This window comes from Fusarium graminearum, chromosome 4 (genome assembly GCF_000240135.3).
Source record: "Fusarium graminearum PH-1 chromosome 4, whole genome shotgun sequence".
In the NCBI taxonomy this organism is placed as follows: domain Eukaryota; kingdom Fungi; phylum Ascomycota; class Sordariomycetes; order Hypocreales; family Nectriaceae; genus Fusarium; species Fusarium graminearum.
This window is the reverse complement of record NC_026477.1, coordinates 6,316,464-6,334,700: the sequence shown is the minus strand read 5'-3', so window position 1 is coordinate 6,334,700 and position 18,237 is coordinate 6,316,464. Positions and strand designations below refer to the sequence as shown.

Here is an 18,237-nt window from a genome sequence, read left to right as displayed (position 1 = left end):
ACATAGGGGCTTAATCATTGATCATCTCGAATGATGACTACTATATTGCAATATAGGAGACATGCTAAAAAACTGGTTCACCTTTAAAGTGGTAGTTGTACGAAGGTGACTTGTAAAGATCGTTGTCAAAGCTCCACGTGACCTCGTGTTCCCCCTGAAACGCGTAGTCGCGACCGGCTAAGGTAATGACGACATGGACGCTCCTTCCTTTGTTCTAGTTCCAAGATATTCATTAATAGCATTGAATGAATTTTTTAGTTCTTTTCTTTCAATCATTCTCTTTTTACTGTCAAAATGCCTCCTCGAAAACGTGCCGCAGAGGCCATTAGCACTACTCGCCGAACCTCCCGGCGCACATCCACCACCAAAAGTCAATACTTTGAAGGTACCGATGACACCGAGGAGAGTGATGCGCCACCCGCAAAGAAGCGTGGGAGACCCCCGAAGAAGCAGCTAAAAAAGGAAGAATCTGAAGAATCATACGGAGATGAATTAGCTCAGGAGGAGCCAGAAGAAGATGATGATGACGACGAGGAAGATGAAGATGCCCCTATGAAGGTTACTTTCATCCCTTTGGTGAAGATGAGAGACACAGATGGCGTGGAATACGAAGACTTCAAATTACACAAGAACACTTTGTTATTCTTGAGGGACCTCAAGGCAAACAATCAGCGACCTTGGCTCAAGTGTAAGTACAACACACCTCTCAGTACATCACCCGCTGACTTATACAGCACATGATGAAGAATATAGACGTGCTCTGAAAGACTGGAACTCATTCGTCGAGCGTACATCGGAATCAGTCATTGATGCGGATGAGACAATTCCTGAGCTACCTATCAAGGACGTGAGCTTTCGTATACATAGAGACATTCGCTTCAGCAAAGACCCCACGCCGTACAAAGTATGAATGATCCCTTCGACTACCCTCTAGATCTCCGCTCACAACCGTAGCCTCACTTTTCTGCTGCATGGTCTCGCACAGGCCGCAAAGGTCCTTACGCCTGCTATTACATCCACTGCGAGCCCAAAAAGTCCTTCATCGGCGGTGGTCTGTGGTGTCCCAGCGGCGATCAGATGCACAAGCTTCGGGCCAGTATTGACGAGCGGCCAAATCGATGGCGTCGTGCCCTGAACGACGAAGCTTTCAAGCGCACATTTCTACCTAAAGCGGCCAAAAAGTCTGACCCAGAGGCAGCGTTGCTTGCTTTCGCCGAGAAGAACCAAAGCAACGCACTCAAGACAAAGCCGAAAGGCTTCACTACAGAACACCGGGACATCGCACTGTTGAAATTAAGGAATTTTACGGTTGGGACTCAGATTGATGATGACCTGTTTTACCGAGACGATGCGCAGGAGAAGATCAGTGAAATTATTCGTCCAATGGTTGGATATGTGAGTCGCATGTACTTTCCTCGGTTGACTTCGCTAACATACTTAGATTACGTTCCTGAATAGTATCGTCATGCCAGATCCAGGCCAGGATGGTGACAGCGATGAAGATGACGAAGTCGAACAGGATGATTCTGAAGGAGAGCCCGTTGATGATGATAACAGTGGCGAAGAGTAGACTTGCCACAAAGCTGGTGCAGCACTGAGGCATTACTCTCGATTGGGAACTATTTAGATCATGCAAGGGAAGCAATTCATAATATACATATCTACACTGTCATTATGTTATATCTAGCACAGATCAAACAAGGCAACGCTAGGGTCGTGGTCACTGACCTCGCCCGCCGTGTCCTGCCAAGTGTTGATGTGCATGTGCTCATACTTGATGCCCTTGCGCAATTCCTTGCTGATGAACATGTGGTCAAGCGCCTGACAGTTGCTGTCGAACAAGTATGTGTATCTCTCCGTCATGGGGATCTTGGCGGCATCGTCAATATCAACGAGACCGGAGGTCTTGACGAAAGTATCGATTGGTTCAACGTCGGCAAACTCGTTAAAGTCACCAGCCACAATAACGTGAGCCTTCTTGTCCTTCTTGAGGATCTGTGCAACGAAATCCTGCAGAATGTTAGTTTATCGTGAAATGATGAAGAGAATATTGAACTTACAGCAGTGACTTCAGACTGCTTAGTGCGCTTTTCAACGCCCTTGTTAACAGGAGTACGGGCATCGCCGTGTATGGAAGATGAACCACCCTTGCTGCCAAAGTGCACGTTGACAGTGAAGAAGGACTTCTTGGTGCCCTTGACAGGCTTCCATTCTGCGGCAAGAGGCTTGCGGCTGTTGTCCCAGACAGAGTTGGCGGGATCAATGCGACCAGGGTTGAACTTTAGCGTAGGGCCGTCGAGAACAGCATTGACATCGCTGGCACTTCCCTCGTTGGGCTTGACGAGCTGAACAACGTCAGGGCGGTAGAGGTACGCCTGACGAATGTTACCACCGGGCTGGCCACCGTCGACGTTGTTGTCGGGCACAACCTCAGCCCACTCATACACGACACCGCTGGCCGCTTCAATACCATCGGCAAGAGCAGCGAGGGTCTTGTTAGCAGACACGACACCATCGTTGGCAGCGCCGCTGTTGTCCTGGACCTCCTGGAGGAAGATCAGGTCAGGAGTGCGCAGCTTCTCGACGATTTGTCCAACAACAAGAGGCAAGTGAGCAGACTCGGGGTTCAGGTTCTCAGTGTTGTAGTCAGCGACGGTGATGCCCTTACAGGACCCCTTGCTGGTGAAACTGACGGCAGGGTGCTCAGAGTTAGATCGCTTGCTGACTTTAATGGCAGTAAGAGGAAGGATACGGTAGAAACCAAAGGCGTATGTCACAACGCCCGTGACCTCGCCAACAAAGTCACCGAGCTTGGTGTCGTCGGGGTTCTTTGTACCGTCCAGAGGTGATCCAATGACAATAGCCTCGGGGTTAGCATCTAGAAAGTCAGCCAAGTCAACAATTGGTGCGCAAGATCAACATACCACTGCCAACCATAGTCAAACCACCCTGTTTGTTCAGGCCAGAGACCTTCCAGTTACCTCTGACCCAGAAATCGCCAAAGCTGTTGGGTCGGCTAAGAGCATACGCCTTGGAAACAGTGACAAGCTCGCCAGAAAGGCTCTCCCAGAAGTCGAGGCCGTACGAGTTGGGCTGCAGCTTGGGGTTGGCCACTGAAACGAGGCTCTTGTTGTTAGGCACGGCAAAGACATTGCCGTCGTCAAGCTTGGAGAATTCCTTTCCAGGAGGGTTACCGGTGTCCTTGCCGATGACCTTGGGCTTGAACTTGTTGTCAGAGGACTTGACGACAATGTTCTTGGGAGAAGAAAGCTCTGTGAGGTAAATGTAGTCCTTGTTGGATCTGGAGATGTTTTAGCGATACTCAAATATGACTGCCTGACTTGGCAAGACTCACCTATACTCCTCAATGAAACCATCGAGGGTAACAACGTCGCCTACAGAAACATTTCCGACGGCCGACTTTCCAAAAATGTACAATCCCTCGGATGTAGCAGCGCTACGATCAGGCTTGGTCGATCGCAAGTAAAACCCATTGCTACCCACAGCTGTAACAAGACCCTCTATAGCTGTGACATTCTTTCCCTGGTAAGGCGAAAGGTATCGATCACCGTTGATCTCGGCAATGGTCAAAGCCGTGACCAACGGACTGATGAGGGAAGAGACAAGGAATTGGAGCTTCATGTTTGCAGAACGAACGACTGACAGACCCTGACTTTCCTTTCGATTGATCGTCAGGGCCATGCTCAGCTATTTGTATCCACGATATAGCTCCCCAAGACCACTGTACCTACCTATCCTGGCCTTAGGGGAAAAGCTTCCCTCCCCCGGTACAAAAGACCCAAAGCGATACCGAATCCGCGCAGTGATTCTCCCCTTGGCAAAGGGTCTATCACTATAAATCGATGTCCAATACCGCTGCCAAGCCTCCAAGTGCCCTATCGATCTGGCACGTTTATCTATGCGCCGAATGGGAAGCGACCAGTCAGCGTTGGTTGTTCAGTTGGCGCTTTGCCTCTTTCTGCAGGTCCCTTTTGTAACTTTCGCTTCCTTGCTGCTTTTTCGCCTCGGCAATGCTGGGACGTTGATCAATTGGAAACCTCTATTGGATGATCTTGTCCTCGTGCAATCTTGCCCGAGAAAGCAAGGAGTCAAATCGGAGATATTGTCTATCGTGGACATGTCATTCCGTCCTTAGACGGAAGGTTAGTGTTATGCGAAAGATTGTCCTTCTAGCTTATCATTCGTTGTGTGGAAATACATCAAGTTTCAGACCAAACCTATATGGACATGGACTTGATCAATTGGTTCATAGTCAATTGAACGGGTATCTCCTATCTAAAACTCCAGACATGTATAAAAACATGTCTCATCAACATCAAGCTCTCAAATCGAGGTAAAAAATCACCAACCGTCCTCAGTTGCACTATCGCGAACTGGGCAACTCTTGTCTACTATCTGGTCTGGACGAACCCTTGGCCACACACGTGCATATCGGCAGCTAGAGAACCCTGGCAACCCAGGGGAACTAGTAGGTCTGTAAACACCGCAAGGCAATATTGATAGTTAGGAGAGCTCCGAAATATCGGGATGCTCCGACATGGTATGCCTCAATTAATAAAATAACTCCGCTCCAGAGTAAGAGTGCGCTCTAGCCAACTGCGTATCCAAAGCAGATTGCATCAAGAACGACGTAATAAAGGAAAGTGAAACCACCTCCTCTTCACCACAACTTCTGTACCCCAAACCGGGCGCATCTAATACTGGACCAAACTAATCCATAGTGGTCCACTGCGCGGTCTATAATAAAATGTTCCTTGACCCTGGCATTGGGATGACTCAAAACGAATACCGGCTAGAAGCTATTCCGACTCATTGTCTCGGCTTTGTGTTTGCGTCATCGGGTCTAATTATGTGGCCGCTGTGCTCAAGGCTCGCTAGCTGCATCGGGGCCGGTGTAAGGACTGGGCACTGGTTCTGTTGTTTTCTTGAATTATAAAGAAATTCAACCGGTGCTGGTTCCAGCGTCGGGACCATTCGTTAGAGCCTTCTCCTTGCCCTTGGAATCAGGCATATCGAGGTCGCGGTAGAGATTGTGCTCGTAGATGTAGCTGATTACATCATCGGGAATAAGGAAATCGATTGACATGTTTCGCTTGAGAAGAAGACGAATCTTTGTGCTGCTGATATCGTTGGTAACAACCTATTTTGTTAATGTCATGTAGCTAACTCATACGTTATAGGCGGCTTACCTGGCGAATGATGTGAATGTTCTTCTCCCACTGCTTCAGGTTCGCGAGAGTTGAGTCAATTTCAGTTCCTGTGCGTTCGAGAGCGAAAACGCCATAGTTGCCCAGAATGTGGTCGAGATCACGCTCGTCCCAAACACCTGGAGTAGACATGGTCTGAATTAGGTCAAGGCCAGCAAGGAGTACAATGCGGCAACGCTTTCGGGTGCCGTCAGTGCATTCGACGCCTCCCATGACTTCATTGATCTCGTAATCAAAGTGATCAAGCACCTTGGCAGTTGGGATATAAGTTGGGCTCTCGGCCTCCCAGGGGTCCACCATGAGCCACTTGGAGGTATTCTCTGTGGCAAGTCTGCACATCTCAATGCGATGGTGAGCAGGCGCAAGGCCCTTCTTCTTATAGGCATCGCTGACTACCAGACAGTTAGTTTATTGGTATGCTTTTTGCAATGCAGAATTCACTCACCAGGACTCAAAACTCCAGCAACAACCTCAAAGTCTAGTTCTTGTCAGTGGTGTTTCAGATTTTACAATGAGAAATCAACCTACCCTCGTTACGAGCATGGTCTCGAGCCATAGGAAACATTCGAAGACTACTTAAACGTTAGCTACAGTCTTGAAAATTCAATCATTCCGTATGATATTTCGAGCTTGGAGGGATCCAATTCGACCACAGTGGGCGATCGCGCGAGGAAACCATGTTCTGCAGGAAAAACGTACTGAAGGAACGTGATTGGGCTGAAAGAACCACAAGCCACGAGACATAGCGGAGTTTTATCCGGGGAGCATGATCGCTGGAAGCGGTGCGAAGGGAAGACGTAGTCCTCCCTGGTGTGCTCCTTGACGTATTGGTAGTCGCAGGCCATTTCGATTGTGATTTAGGTGTTGGTATTGGTTTGTGAGATGGAAAGTGGCGGGTTGTGCGGAACGAGGGGTTTCGCGATCCGAAAGCAACGGCCGGCGCCGGTGGGCAGGTGACGGCGGGTGGGAGCGAGGGGCACGGCAGGATCGGTCCAGAGACCGAACTACGACCGAGTCTTGGGAAATGGCGGGCCTGAGCTGTAAAAAATCGTCGAAGCGATTAGGCGATGGTTGAGATAGTGGTAGTGGCAAGATTGTGGATGTCGAGGTGAGAGAGTAGAGCAGCGCAATTCTTTGGCGAACCGAACCGATATGTAGTCTAGACGGGCGGCGATGGCGGGGGTTCCGGAAAACAAGTACAGGAGAGCACTGTTTTATAGTAGTCGATGATACAGGACGAGTTTCGCTGGAGGTGGAGGCGGAGTTGTCGCTTATTGGCGAGGGAGTGAGTGAACTGTAAGTAAATCTAGAAAAATGTTGAAAGACGAGAGTTGAGTTGAGTTTAAAAGTAACTAGAGGAAGGAAGGAAGAAAGAAGGTTTTCTTTCCGGGACTTCTAGACTGGGAGAATTGGATTCAAATCTCCAGGCATGGGCAGGTATGGTACTGTCTTAATAGCTAGTGCAGGCAAGTGCAACCCACAGCTGCGCGTGCACGGAATCCGAATCTTAATAAGGAAAGGTGGGACAGCATAAGCAGGCAGGAACCTGCCGAAACACTTGGTAGGTCAGTTTCAGGACCGCTAAAGGGCCTAAAGCCATTGGAACCCCAGTCCCCGTAAAAGCTCTCAACTGCCATGGATCGATGCCTACAGAATTTGCACCCACAAACACTGACAGTCCAGGCCTTTGACTTTTGGGTACTCACGCACGCCATCGAGGCCTGTGGAGTAGAGGAATTTGACTTGTTGTTTTGCACATGGTAACAGTAATGCCTGGAATGACTAGTAGTTTCGCTTATTGTCTCACAATTCACCATGACTTCTTGCAGCTTCTGGCTGTGTGCGTTGTGACTTTACAAATGATACAAAGACTGCTAAGTACCTGCAGTTGGCAATTGGCTTGATTCTCCCTTTGTCCGCTTCAGAGAAACTCTCAATTATTCACGTCCTCTAACTTATCGTGGTGGGGTATGACGACGGCGATCTAAGCCACTCCACAAAGCACGGCTTGAGGGAACGTGAGACAAGGACACAAGGACAAAGTGACAGCAACGATAGCTGTCTAGCAAGTTCCCTGCTGAGTGAGCATCGCCTAGACTGAAAGTTACTGATCTTGGCAAGCCTCAAAATCGAAACCTGCCGCAATACGGATACTCTGTAGTTTCTATCAATTTGTCTCTTATATTACGCGAGAGTTTTGGCCATCACTGCAGCGACTCGTCTTGGTCCATGTCGATCAACTCCTCAACTATGTACCCTCGTGATTTCTCGTCGTATTCTGGTTCGTCTTTTGGACGTGGCTTGTTCTCCAATCTGACTTGATCTCTTCCACAAAGATGGCTTTGTCAGCGCCATAACTCAATCATATTGCATCGAGTTTCTTCAGCCCCCTGTCAGAATATGCGGGGTGATTTCTACAGCAGCTAGCAATCTTGATAATCAAAAGCATCATCTTTTCTTGTTGAGTTGACAATTACATAAATAGTCCGAACAACCACGTTATCTTAAAAAGTCAAACACGGTCGCCTTAGTTGAAATAACACCTTGGAAAAGAAACTCTAAGACTGTCCATCATGTCTCTCTAGAAGATACGACAGCTGTTTGTGTACCTATTCAGTTGTCTCCTGCATCGATAGTCTCCACGCATATCCCTGAAGCTTAACACCATTTATTGATGCATGGCGAGCTTCCTACTCCACCGATCTTGACTGCGTCCGTGATGGCAAAACCCGCATGTTACGAGAATATCAGATCATACTGGATTGTATTCAGCCCTTTAGCCTATCTTGATAGTCTACGCCTAAATCTTGTGTTCTATTCTTGGAGAAGTAAGCTATATAGCGTAGAGTTCTTTTCGCTCAATTATACAATGTCGAACCACCAACTGAGTAAGACTTATCTCACGAGAGCGAGAGATTGTACTTGAACCAAGTTCATGATCACCTAATTATACCAATTCCTAGCTGAATCCACCTAATATGCAATAGCTCAAGTCAAGGATTCAGATTCACACGTTGCGCTTTCTATATGCGAAGGCGTTATTTTCCCCCTTTTGATCAAAGCGTTTCATACAGAAGCTCGCGTAGTTACTAGTGAAGCGCCGAGAAAACAGCAATGCCTTTGAGCTGTTTAGCGGACCAATTGATAACTTGAAAGAGTATAGGGAGTGGTCCACTACAGGCCCGGTCCAAAACTGGCGTTTTTACTGCTGTTTTTGCGATGATACAACACGCTCATCTCTAGGTATCCATCGTATTGCATTGCGATTGAGGGAGTTTTAGCCGGTTCCGCTTTGGGGTGAGTAACAAGATTTCCGATGATCGCATTTCCTGCCGCCGACAGCGGACCAGCAATTGTCTCTAACCCTCGGGAACTCGGAGTCAGCAATATTAGAGACATTCCGAGGAATTGTAAACTTAATATCCCTCGGGTAGAACAATCAGGTGCCCTTAAAAAAGATGACATTTTCTCAATCTAGGGTTGTGTTGGGGATTACAAACGATAAGATTGGCATAATACCAAGCATATATGGCTGGGTTTAAGAAGCATAAAGAAAACAACTTTGAGCGAGTTTCGGGACATAGCAGTATCCACCAGCAACAATCGGAGCAATTCAAACTTTTCATTTCCCAATACTACATCTGACTCGTGGCGATCCGGTACCTATTTCCTAGCTCAAGCGAGGTCTCACATTGGACGTGCCGTAATGTTCCTCCTCGATCCGATGACTCTCCTCCTCCACTCTTCAATTTCATGACATTGACAACAAAACTTACAGCAGGGAATCACTCTAGCAACTTACTAGCTTACAAAAAAGTATCTTCCATCTGTCCTTACGTGATATGAACGAAAAGAGTGCGGATCCGCATCTTCAAAAAGCGCGGGGGAGTGGATAAACCGTAACTCATGTCCCGAACATGTTTGCGGGGAAAGTGTAAACTATTCGGGATTTATTTAATTACCGTGGAGTAGGTAGTAGAGAGCTTTCTGTGTGCTATGTACATACGGCAGGGCGAGTGGCAATTGCTCATATGATCGGATGCTAGGTCAGGGCAGTTAAACACCAAACTCAAAACAGAGTGGCAGCACTTTGATACCAACGAGTGACTACGGAGATCAACACAACCTCCTCAACCCCAGATTTTACTAACCCGGCAGTGGAACAGCTCCCCCGCATCCAAGTCAGAGGTTTCTCTTGCCCTTTGTGCCGCTACGAGCAAACTTCAAAGTTCCGGTCACCCGGGGGATGGAGACAAAGTCTCACAACAGGTAGATCAGTTCTTCGATCGTAGTGCAGGTACATACTTCAGTATCCAAAGTCTTCCCACACAACCTTCTCCCCTTGCAACCACTCCTCGAGCGCAGCTAGTAACGCGGGAGCCGTGCATAAGAAGAAGCGGGCGCTCTGGCCCTTGAAGCTTTCGACGTCGTTCGCACTTACTCGACGCTTCACAATCCGGGTACCAGCCTTCTCCGCTTCGTCCAACAAACTCTCCTTGTCCTTGTCTGACTGTCCCGTGACGAAGAGAGTAGTAGACTTTGCGAGTTCGGGAATACGTGAGAACGTGTCACTCGCAAGGGGTAAGTCTTCGTAACGGAGAGTCCAGAGTAGTTCGAACGGTACGTTGTGCTTTAGAACGGCCGGTGCTTGTGCGAGGACAGGTGTGATACCTACGCCTGCCGCGATGAAGATTGACTTAGGACCTTCAGGCTCCAGAGGGATACGGAAGCCCTCTTCGCCACCGAAGCCAATAACTGGTACCTCGAGCAACACACGTGAGTTGTGTTTTCTCAGAAAGTTTGTCACTGGACCATGTCGTCTTGTCGTAATCTGTAAGTCTTTGTGGTTCTCCGGTGGACTTGAAACAGTAAATGTTCGCACGAAATCATCGTTGATACTCTGGGGATCGTGATCCGCCATGTGACTGTAACCATTCGATAATTCTGGTTCAAAGTCCAATGTGATGTACTGCCCGGCGTGCCAGTTTGTGATAGGCTGCTGGGAAGACAACTCAAAGGTAAACCGATCGATAGAGGATGTGATAACTTCCCGATCTTTAAGTGTTGCCGTTATAGCGTTTGGGTTTTCAGCACCCAGATGCGCATCATGCTCTGAAAGAAGGTGGCGAACAGGTGGGTTGTAGGGAGAGTATTCACCCAGAGAGCCACGAAAGGGAAGCCCAGATTTGACGAACTTGGCAGAGGTGACTGAGATCTTGACAGCCAATTTTGTCCTTGCAAGCAAAGAAGAAGCTTCTTCGCCTACAAGTACGGATGCGGTACCAGTGAGGTAGAGAACATTGGCAGTGTTGTAATCAGGGATCGCAACGCCAACTCGTGGGTTAACTTTGAAGTTACCCAATGTCTGATATAATCTATTCCCCGAAACTGGAGATTTGTTAGCTTGTGTTATACTGAAATTCTTAGACCGACTTACACTCTGGATATATAAGCTCAACCCCGTCTTCTTCATTCCTAATAACTCGTATGAATCCGGGACTCCCTCCCCGATGGTTGGTATCCATGGCATGTCCATTTGTGCTCGACAAGAATAACATGTCTGCCGCTGTAACGATATCCAAAGCTTCTTGAGGCAATGGAAGCTTCTCGGAGACAAGTTCTGGCTCCATTGCATGCGGTACAACGTTCTTCTTGTTGAGGTACTTGGGACAATTGCCCAGACTCTCAGTCACGGCCATGGCTAGCTGAACAGTCTTGCCTTCATCAACAGTAGCACCAGCAACCATCTTCCCTACTAATTTGACACGATCTCTTGTCTCAAGGTCTATAGCCAACCCAGACATTTCCTTTCCTTCGCCGTCATTGGGCCTGTTGATGGCGCCTTGCTTCACGCCTTCTTCATAGATGTCATCCCAAAGAGCTCTGAAGACTGGATCATAACGAGTGTCAACTGAGCTGTTCAATGCGAGGACGTCTTCAGCGACTGGTCTTGCAAATCCACGTTCTCCACCCCAGATTGTTGTCCACGGACGGTCCTTGTCATCCAGAGTACCCAAAGCGACCAAGGGAGAATGCATCACTCGCACTCCATAGCGATCTGCCAAACCAGGAAACGTGGGGTTCTCCATTTTGGGAACCTTCAGTTTCTCATGCATGGCGATTTCGCCCTCGTGCCAGGTTGTTGTTGCGGAAGGCATATTGAAGAAATTTCCGTAAGATTGAAGTAGTTGACTTGAGAATTCGTATTGCAAACCATGCGCGAGGTTGGTGTTGATGAGGTTTAAGAACGACAACTTGACCATGCTGTCTTCTCGAAATATTGGTTTAGTCAGTCATCCGTCATCAAAATGCCGTCTTTTCCAAGTTTTAGTTCGGCTTGTTGACAAATCATCAGCGCTGTCCCCTCAAGGGCGTAGTTGATTACGCTTCGGCAAGTTGCCGCATATATGCAGACGCAGATGCAGCATCAGTACGCCAATGTGTCAGCACAGCACTCAAGGTTTTGGAATTTTTGCAAATATGACGATGCATCATGTCTATTCAGTTATATTACATAACGAAGCCACCTATCAACATCGACCTTCCGCTTCGTAAGTCATTATTAATTTTAGCTTATTCTTACATAGCTGGCCTTTCACCAACCATATCCTCCTCGCTGCGATTCAACATCGTAGTTATAAGGAGGTGCCCTTTCCGGTCTTGCGCTTGCTGAACGGGGCGGCATAGGGTTGGTCAGGTTTCTACGTGGAGGCTCTCGTAGAGGCATCGGCCCTGTAGCACTACGGACGGGAGGGTTGAACTGACGCTGCATCGCAGGTCCATTCTGGTGAGAGGTTACAGACGTCGCAGTGCTAGTACGTCCTCCAGGATTGTAAGCTTGATAACCTCTCGGGCCAGGAGGAGGTGCTTGTGTCGGTGCAATCGACCCCATGGGTTGTGTAAAAGTATCCATCGGACGAGCACTGGGTGCGCGAGCTGGTGGGGGGTAGAATGGCGCATTATTGGGATGCATGGGAGCAGGGCTTTCTGTATACCGACCAGGCATGAACTGCATTGGATCTGCCATCGGTTGGTTTGCCGGGTACTGGCCATGATTCCCCTGCGAATTCATGGTAGTAGTCCGTGAAAGAGGCTGCTCTCCATAGTTTACTGGAGGGACTTCAGGCACAGGCGATGCAAGTCGGCCATAACCAGCCCCAGACCTAGAAGTGGCCCGGGATGCAAAGCTTGCGATAGATGCCGTGGTGCCTTGTCTGGTTGGCATAGCCACTTGTGGAACTGGAGGGACCTCCGTATCACCTGGTGTTCCTGGACGTGAGGTATAAGGCGGCAGAGTCGTCATGGTGTCGTTGCGGTTGAGCATAGGATGCTGGCCTATCTTGTTGACAGGGCCCACGTTTGGCAAGGTCGGGAGAGTAGCAGCGCGGTCAAGATTGAACTTCTCGCCCGCCTTTTTGCTAGCCTTGATCTCAGCTTTCATTCGATTGGTTTCCTCTCTAGCCAGAGCTTTGTTGACCGTCTTGGTGACGATCTTCATCAGAGTCTTGGTAACCTTTCGTTCACAGTAACCAGAAAGACCACCATCGGCAGCAGGAATCCAATGGTATAGGAAGAAGACCCAGAAAAGAACGGCGGCCAAAAGAAACAGGGCGGAAAATACCCAAATAACCACAGTGAAACACATGCCAGATAGAATCACAGCCTGTTGATAGTCTTCTTCGGCAAGAATCTTGATCTTCTCAAAGAACCCAGTAATAGAGTCGCCAACATTGTCGGCGGTTGGAGTCAATTGTGCCTCGTACACTGACTTGAGCGTAAAGGCATTGAGAACTTGACGGGGGCCTGAGCAGATGATGACACGAATCCAAGCTACGAAAGTAAGTAAAAGGCATCGAGTGACTTATGAGGCAGACTTACCTTGAAAGTTGAAGTATGTGAAGAGAGCGATATATTGTGCGCCCTCCTTACTTTTGGTGAGTTCAGCAAAGACTAGGAACCTCTTCCATCCTTGCGAGCCAAGACGAATTGATTCCCAACGAACAGCTAAACTGTCAAGGTAGGATTCTGCAACATTGCCCCGTCGAATGACTCGATAAGCACGAATACCCTCGTAGGCTAGGTTGACAAATGAAAGAATGATACAGATGGAGAAGATCCATTTCGAGACATCGAAAGAAATGGCAGGGTCGATCTTTGAAGACCAACGATCGAAAATGAGTAGGTTAACAGCAGTGAAGCTGTCGACGACGTAGACAGCAACTGAGACAAAAAGCATGAGCCAGAGGTAGACATAAGCGAAGACAGTGCCGCATCCTCGACTTTTGAAGTCGCGAAGATTGATGTATTCCCATTTCTGATCAGCAATCCCCACGACTTCCTTCTTGCGATTTCCCCAGCAGCAAACCATGGTGAAGTAAAGACTGGGTGGCCTCGAGATTGTTTCGGAAAAAGAAGTGACCGGAGGGTATCAAGTTAAAATATGAAAAGCTATCGTGATCCTTCGCCAGCGAAGGTCGAGTCTGCTACTGTCGGAAAGTAGTTAAAACAAAAACGTGGAAGCATATAAAATGAAAATAAGCGATGGTGATGAAGTCTTGCTGCAACCGGTGCGCGAAAGAGTTCTTAGTGTAAGGTCGACCACATGTCGGAAGTAATATCGTAGGTAGATAACAGTCGGTAGATCGGTGTGTGCACAATTTTTCCAATGCCCAAACAAAATATCCCAAAGACAATGAATGTGGTTGTTTGATAGATGGTGCTTCTCAAGACAATAGGCAGAGAGCAGAGAGACAATAGAAGGTGAGGGTATAGGTGAATTGCCCTTATTGGTGGTTTGAATGACGAGATATTGTTTGAGATTCGGGATGAATGGAATGAAAGAATGACGAAAACAGGAAACAGCTGTCAAGACTATAACAATAATAGCTACAGCTACGCAATAACAAACCAACGACAATACCAAGAAAGGGCTGGAAGATGAATGGGAAAGAGTCTGGAACTGAATGAGACGGGAATTGGGAATGGGAGGTTTCAAATGAGAGCGGGAGCGCAGGGAAGGGACCAACCAGAAGAGCACCTGCCAAAGTCGAATCGCATTATGATCCAGCATAACTTCAAACATGGGAGGAGCGGGGATTAATCTTCTTTGGTGCAACCCTCTGCTCTTTCCTCAATTCACCTACCTAAGAAGGATGTTCATTTCGTGGCGCGATTAACTGCAGGTACTAAACCGTCCGCATTATCCTTGAGGTTTCAAGACGATGCAGCCAATGACTGGCTCTCAAGAGAAGAGGCCCGTTACAAGGCCACTGTCAAAAAGAGTTCAGTGGTCTTGCTTGTATAGAAAATTCTGGGCATTGCCGCTGGTATTGGTTCATTTCTTTTGTTTTAGTGGCCGGTTATTCTCCCTCCTCCAACCGCCAGTCGGAATTCGACAGATCGAACGAGACATCCCATCCAATCAGCGCGATTAGCCGCCCAACTCCAGCGGTAATAATTCAGGATAATAATAACAAATATCGAATCTACTCGTGTCCAGTCAGCACCTGTACGACCACAGCGCGCGACTACGACTATAACTGCGACTCGCTCAGCGTAGTACCAGTATGATTGAAACTTGGTCGGTGCTCCCGAATAGACCTCCCAGTTTCAAAAGTGGTTGCATTACAACGAATCGTCACTCAATAAAGTGAAACATGCTAATGATCGGGTTGCCTCCCCCCGCGTCAATCAATGCCGCAAACACCGAGATTCTGATGCCGGAACTGGTCATGGTCTTGGCGCTAAGGGTCGTCGAGAATTATAGAAATCGACGTGCAAATCTTCATTTCCCATGGACCAGCACATGAACCACGAAGCGAATCGCCTTGCCGATCAACCTACACTGTTGCAACGTACCTCGGCTGTGTTTCTTCATCATGGCAGTATGACCACTGGTGTGAAATCAATTGCTGGGTATACGCGAATGAACCCAAAGAACAATGGCGAATGACAGCTAGTCGTGGCGCCCGCTGAGCTCTCACTGTGATATTGCACGGACTGGACCCTTTCTTTGTTCGAAACAATCTAAACAACGTCTAAGCGGCAATCAATATACAGCCTAGGCTATCTTCACAAGGTTGTGGGGAGGGCGGTCATCACATTCTTTGTTCGAGTTGGCAGGAATAGCACTGGTTTCAACCAGGACAAAGAATTGAGGCATCAACAGTATGGGCACCTTTTCAGTATGTGGCTGATAAAGATCTCTTTGTTCACTGTCCAGAAGAATGAGATGGATATCTCATGAAAAGGCAACACTTTCCTCTAAGAATGGCATAGAATTCAGTAGTTGGGTTATTTTATTATCCAAGTAGACATTGTCGGATTTTTCGTCACCATGAAATCCAAAGAGCCAACGAGCACCGGAGTCCAGTCTGTGCCATATCACGACTACTCAGACGAAGAAGAGGAAAAAGAGGAAGAGCCTGTGTTTGAGATTCTCAGGAAAGCTGAGAATAATGTCTGGATCGTCACCAGACAAGGAGACCCTCGCAAAGAACAGTATCTTGCCAGTCCTAGCCCCTTCGGCGTTCGACCACGCGGTAATACTGCACAAAATCGCCAGGAAGCTGATGCGCTGAAGAGTCTTCTCTCGAACCACAATCAAGCCCATACAATCCGCCAGATTCTCAACCATGAGAATCTGATCTCGATCGCCGGCGTCATGCAGTACCAGGTTTTCACCAGGCAACAAATCCCTGATACTGAAAGGAATGATGTGCAGCTACTCGTCTGGGATTTCGCTGATGCAGGTAATCTTAGCGCCTTATTTCGCCATTATCCTGTCGAGCACTCATCCTTCTACCTCCCCGAATCCCTCTGCTGGCACGTCCTCCGCTCCATGATTCGTGCGGTAACTTGGCTTCATGATGGGAAACGACTCGTGTACCGGCGTCAAAGTAGTGATCCAGAAAGCCCTCTACTAATAGACTGGCTGAATGTCAACACGGACTGGTTCTCAATCTTGCACCGGGCTATCGAGCCCAAAAACATTTGGTTCCAGCACCCACGCGGTACCGAGACATATGGCCAGTGTAAACTGGGCGATTTCAGCACAGCTGCCGTTACAGGCCATGCTGTCGATGGCCGCAACGATAATAAGAAAAACGATGCTCCGGATGGCTCATGTGGAATAGCACTTGCTACACGACAAGGACTCAAGCCTTTGGAAACAGCTCGCGAAGCATTGGAGGGCGACTTGAATTTGGCTGCAATGGGCGAGGTAACGACCCTACGCCGCAAAAAAACATATAAACGTACTAACATATCTCCAGGGAGATCGCCCGTACACGCTCAGAGACGAAATTTGGTCGATAGGTGCCACAGTACTCACCATGATGACAGGGCAGGCGCCTTCTCACTACTGCGAGCACTGCAGGTGCTGTCACGTTCGGTTTTGCGAAAGCGGCGGTTGCCTTGAGAAGAAAGCTGCTGCCAAAGGATGCGATTGTCTACTCGGAGGCTGCGAGCACATACCTGAGGGTGACGAATGTGAGGACTCCATTAGTCACTGGCCTACTTGTCCTCCTCGTCATCATTGCTCGGAGGTCCCTATCAACATTGATTCGTTGATTGCCCGAGCCCGGTACTCCAAGATGTTGCGCACTTTGGTCAAGGAACTGCTCAACTTTGATCCTAACGGACCCCAGAGGAAGACTGTTCGATTCTTTCGCATGTGGCATTATGCTAGTGCTATTGAAGAAGCGTACAAGGAGTGGAAGACGGAGACCCAAGAGGGACAAGACTATGTGGACATTGATGATGACATGGAGAGAAGAATAGTGTTGGCAGACAAGGAAGACAAGGAATAAGCGGTCTATTTGAGTGTCTAAACCCACACATAGTCTTGTAGTTAGTGCCTGTCTTCTAACCGAATATACTTGCTTTTGCCGTAGTGATGATTGAGGCTTGGGCTGCCGCTAAATAGCCAATGATCTTACACGACCGCCTGTCAATCCCTTGAACCAATAAAGTCAAACCTGTCACAAGCTCCCCACTTCAGGCCCCGCCATATCGACAAGGCCTTGAACCCAGATGAACCTGGCCTGGACTGACCTGAGCCGTTTCCCCATTTCACTTCAATTCCAACTCAACTCAACAACTGTCCAAGCTTCGACTCGACACAACAAAGCAGGTCATCTGCCCACTTTCCAGACGAACCTTAACCTTGTACGGTTGATTCTCTGAGCTACAGCTACATCATTGATCGCCTTGGAGCAACTCGATTCAACAAAACCTCTTATCAACTCCAATCGTCATGTCCATCTCTCACCCAACGCCTCCTCTCCTTCTCACAAAGCGCCTCACGGCCTTCCTCAACGCGAACCGAACACCCCAGCTCCCCACGCTTCTCCTCACGAGTCCCCACGGCAAGCTCCTCGCCCATGCGAGCCCGCACCCCGTCGCTTCACTTCGAACGCACGCCACCGTTGCCGCATCGCTCCTAGCTATACACTCTACCTCCGCGCCCGCGCTCGCCGCATCGTTACCCGGTTCGCGCACGCCTGATCTCATCGGAAGTTCGCCGCCCGAGGAGGAGGACTTGGAAGAGGACACAGATCGCTTATCGCAGAGCCAGCAACTCGATTCGCATAAGTCAGGCAAGGGAAGAGGCATCAAGCCAGCTACTGTCACTGTCCAGCTTACGAGCGGGACTGTTGTCATACGTCGGTTGAAATGTGGCCTTCTCTTCGTTTGCGTGGGACCTGCGAACCCGGATGCTTTAGAGCACGGCATGCCTAACCTGCACGATCTTCATGTTTCTGCTGGCGATGCGTCGCATGTTGGCAGTCCCGATGGCGCAGATAGCGTTTTGAGCACCGGCGCGCAGACGACAGCCAGTCTTGATAGCACTACAGGTTCTGCTGCTGCGGTAGCTGCTCTTCGTCGCCATGCTGCTGAGTTGGCGCGTTGGCTTGACGACAAGCTGGGCACGCTCACCGTTCCAGAGGAGGGTGTAGGTGTGGAATGATGGCAGCGCATTTGGTAATAGCGACTTGGCATAGATGGC

The 18,237-nt window shown here is 48.7% G+C and overlaps 7 protein-coding genes across 7 annotated transcripts; 3 read left to right on the top strand and 4 right to left on the bottom strand.

Annotated features, from left to right (window-relative positions):
- Positions 1 to 294: 294 nt before the first annotated feature.
- FGSG_09474 (uncharacterized protein) lies at positions 295 to 1,570 on the top strand (the record flags this gene model as incomplete). The annotated part of the gene is made up of 4 exons (XM_011329947.1): positions 295 to 688; positions 735 to 904; positions 955 to 1,395; positions 1,442 to 1,570. The coding sequence occupies 4 exons, from the start codon at positions 295 to 297 to the stop codon at positions 1,568 to 1,570; spliced, it is 1,134 nt and encodes a 377-aa protein (XP_011328249.1).
- A 113-nt stretch (positions 1,571 to 1,683) lies between these two features.
- Positions 1,684 to 3,642, bottom strand: FGSG_09475 (uncharacterized protein; the record flags this gene model as incomplete). Its single annotated transcript, XM_011329946.1, has 4 exons — positions 1,684 to 2,010; positions 2,061 to 2,878; positions 2,925 to 3,301; positions 3,356 to 3,642. The coding sequence occupies 4 exons, from the start codon at positions 3,640 to 3,642 to the stop codon at positions 1,684 to 1,686; spliced, it is 1,809 nt and encodes a 602-aa protein (XP_011328248.1).
- A 625-nt stretch (positions 3,643 to 4,267) lies between these two features.
- On the bottom strand, positions 4,268 to 6,611 carry FGSG_09476 (uncharacterized protein). Its single transcript, XM_011329945.1, has 5 exons — positions 5,928 to 6,611; positions 5,757 to 5,800; positions 5,674 to 5,706; positions 5,211 to 5,620; positions 4,268 to 5,161 (listed from the first exon to the last, which is right to left on the bottom strand). The coding sequence occupies exons 2-5, from the start codon at positions 5,782 to 5,784 to the stop codon at positions 4,964 to 4,966; spliced, it is 669 nt and encodes a 222-aa protein (XP_011328247.1). The 5' UTR covers positions 5,785 to 5,800; positions 5,928 to 6,611; the 3' UTR covers positions 4,268 to 4,963.
- A 2,923-nt stretch (positions 6,612 to 9,534) lies between these two features.
- FGSG_09477 (uncharacterized protein) lies at positions 9,535 to 11,386 on the bottom strand (the record flags this gene model as incomplete). The annotated part of the gene is made up of 2 exons (XM_011329944.1): positions 9,535 to 10,616; positions 10,666 to 11,386. 2 exons carry the CDS (start codon positions 11,384 to 11,386, stop codon positions 9,535 to 9,537), a joined length of 1,803 nt encoding a protein of 600 aa, XP_011328246.1.
- Positions 11,387 to 11,823: 437 nt separating this feature from the next.
- FGSG_09478 (uncharacterized protein) lies at positions 11,824 to 13,596 on the bottom strand (the record flags this gene model as incomplete). Its single annotated transcript, XM_011329943.1, has 2 exons — positions 11,824 to 13,058; positions 13,107 to 13,596. The coding sequence occupies 2 exons, from the start codon at positions 13,594 to 13,596 to the stop codon at positions 11,824 to 11,826; spliced, it is 1,725 nt and encodes a 574-aa protein (XP_011328245.1).
- Positions 13,597 to 15,564: 1,968 nt separating this feature from the next.
- On the top strand, positions 15,565 to 17,038 carry FGSG_09479 (uncharacterized protein; the record flags this gene model as incomplete). Its single annotated transcript, XM_011329942.1, has 2 exons — positions 15,565 to 16,449; positions 16,502 to 17,038. 2 exons carry the CDS (start codon positions 15,565 to 15,567, stop codon positions 17,036 to 17,038), a joined length of 1,422 nt encoding a protein of 473 aa, XP_011328244.1.
- A 446-nt stretch (positions 17,039 to 17,484) lies between these two features.
- On the top strand, positions 17,485 to 18,198 carry FGSG_09480 (uncharacterized protein; the record flags this gene model as incomplete). Its single annotated transcript, XM_011329941.1, has 1 exon — positions 17,485 to 18,198. One exon carries the CDS (start codon positions 17,485 to 17,487, stop codon positions 18,196 to 18,198), a length of 714 nt encoding a protein of 237 aa, XP_011328243.1.
- Positions 18,199 to 18,237: the final 39 nt, after the last annotated feature.

Bases quoted from the DNA above. Each gene is read 5' to 3' on its own strand.
- FGSG_09476 (XM_011329945.1), bottom strand. From the start codon at position 5,784: ATGGCTCGAGACCATGCTCGTAACGAGG. The intron at 5,621-5,673 runs GTGAGTGAATTC...ACTGTCTGGTAG, and splicing joins TGCTGGAGTTTTGAGTCCTG to TCAGCGATGCCTATAAGAAG. The intron at 5,162-5,210 runs GTAAGCCGCCTA...TTAACAAAATAG, and splicing joins ACATTCACATCATTCGCCAG to GTTGTTACCAACGATATCAG.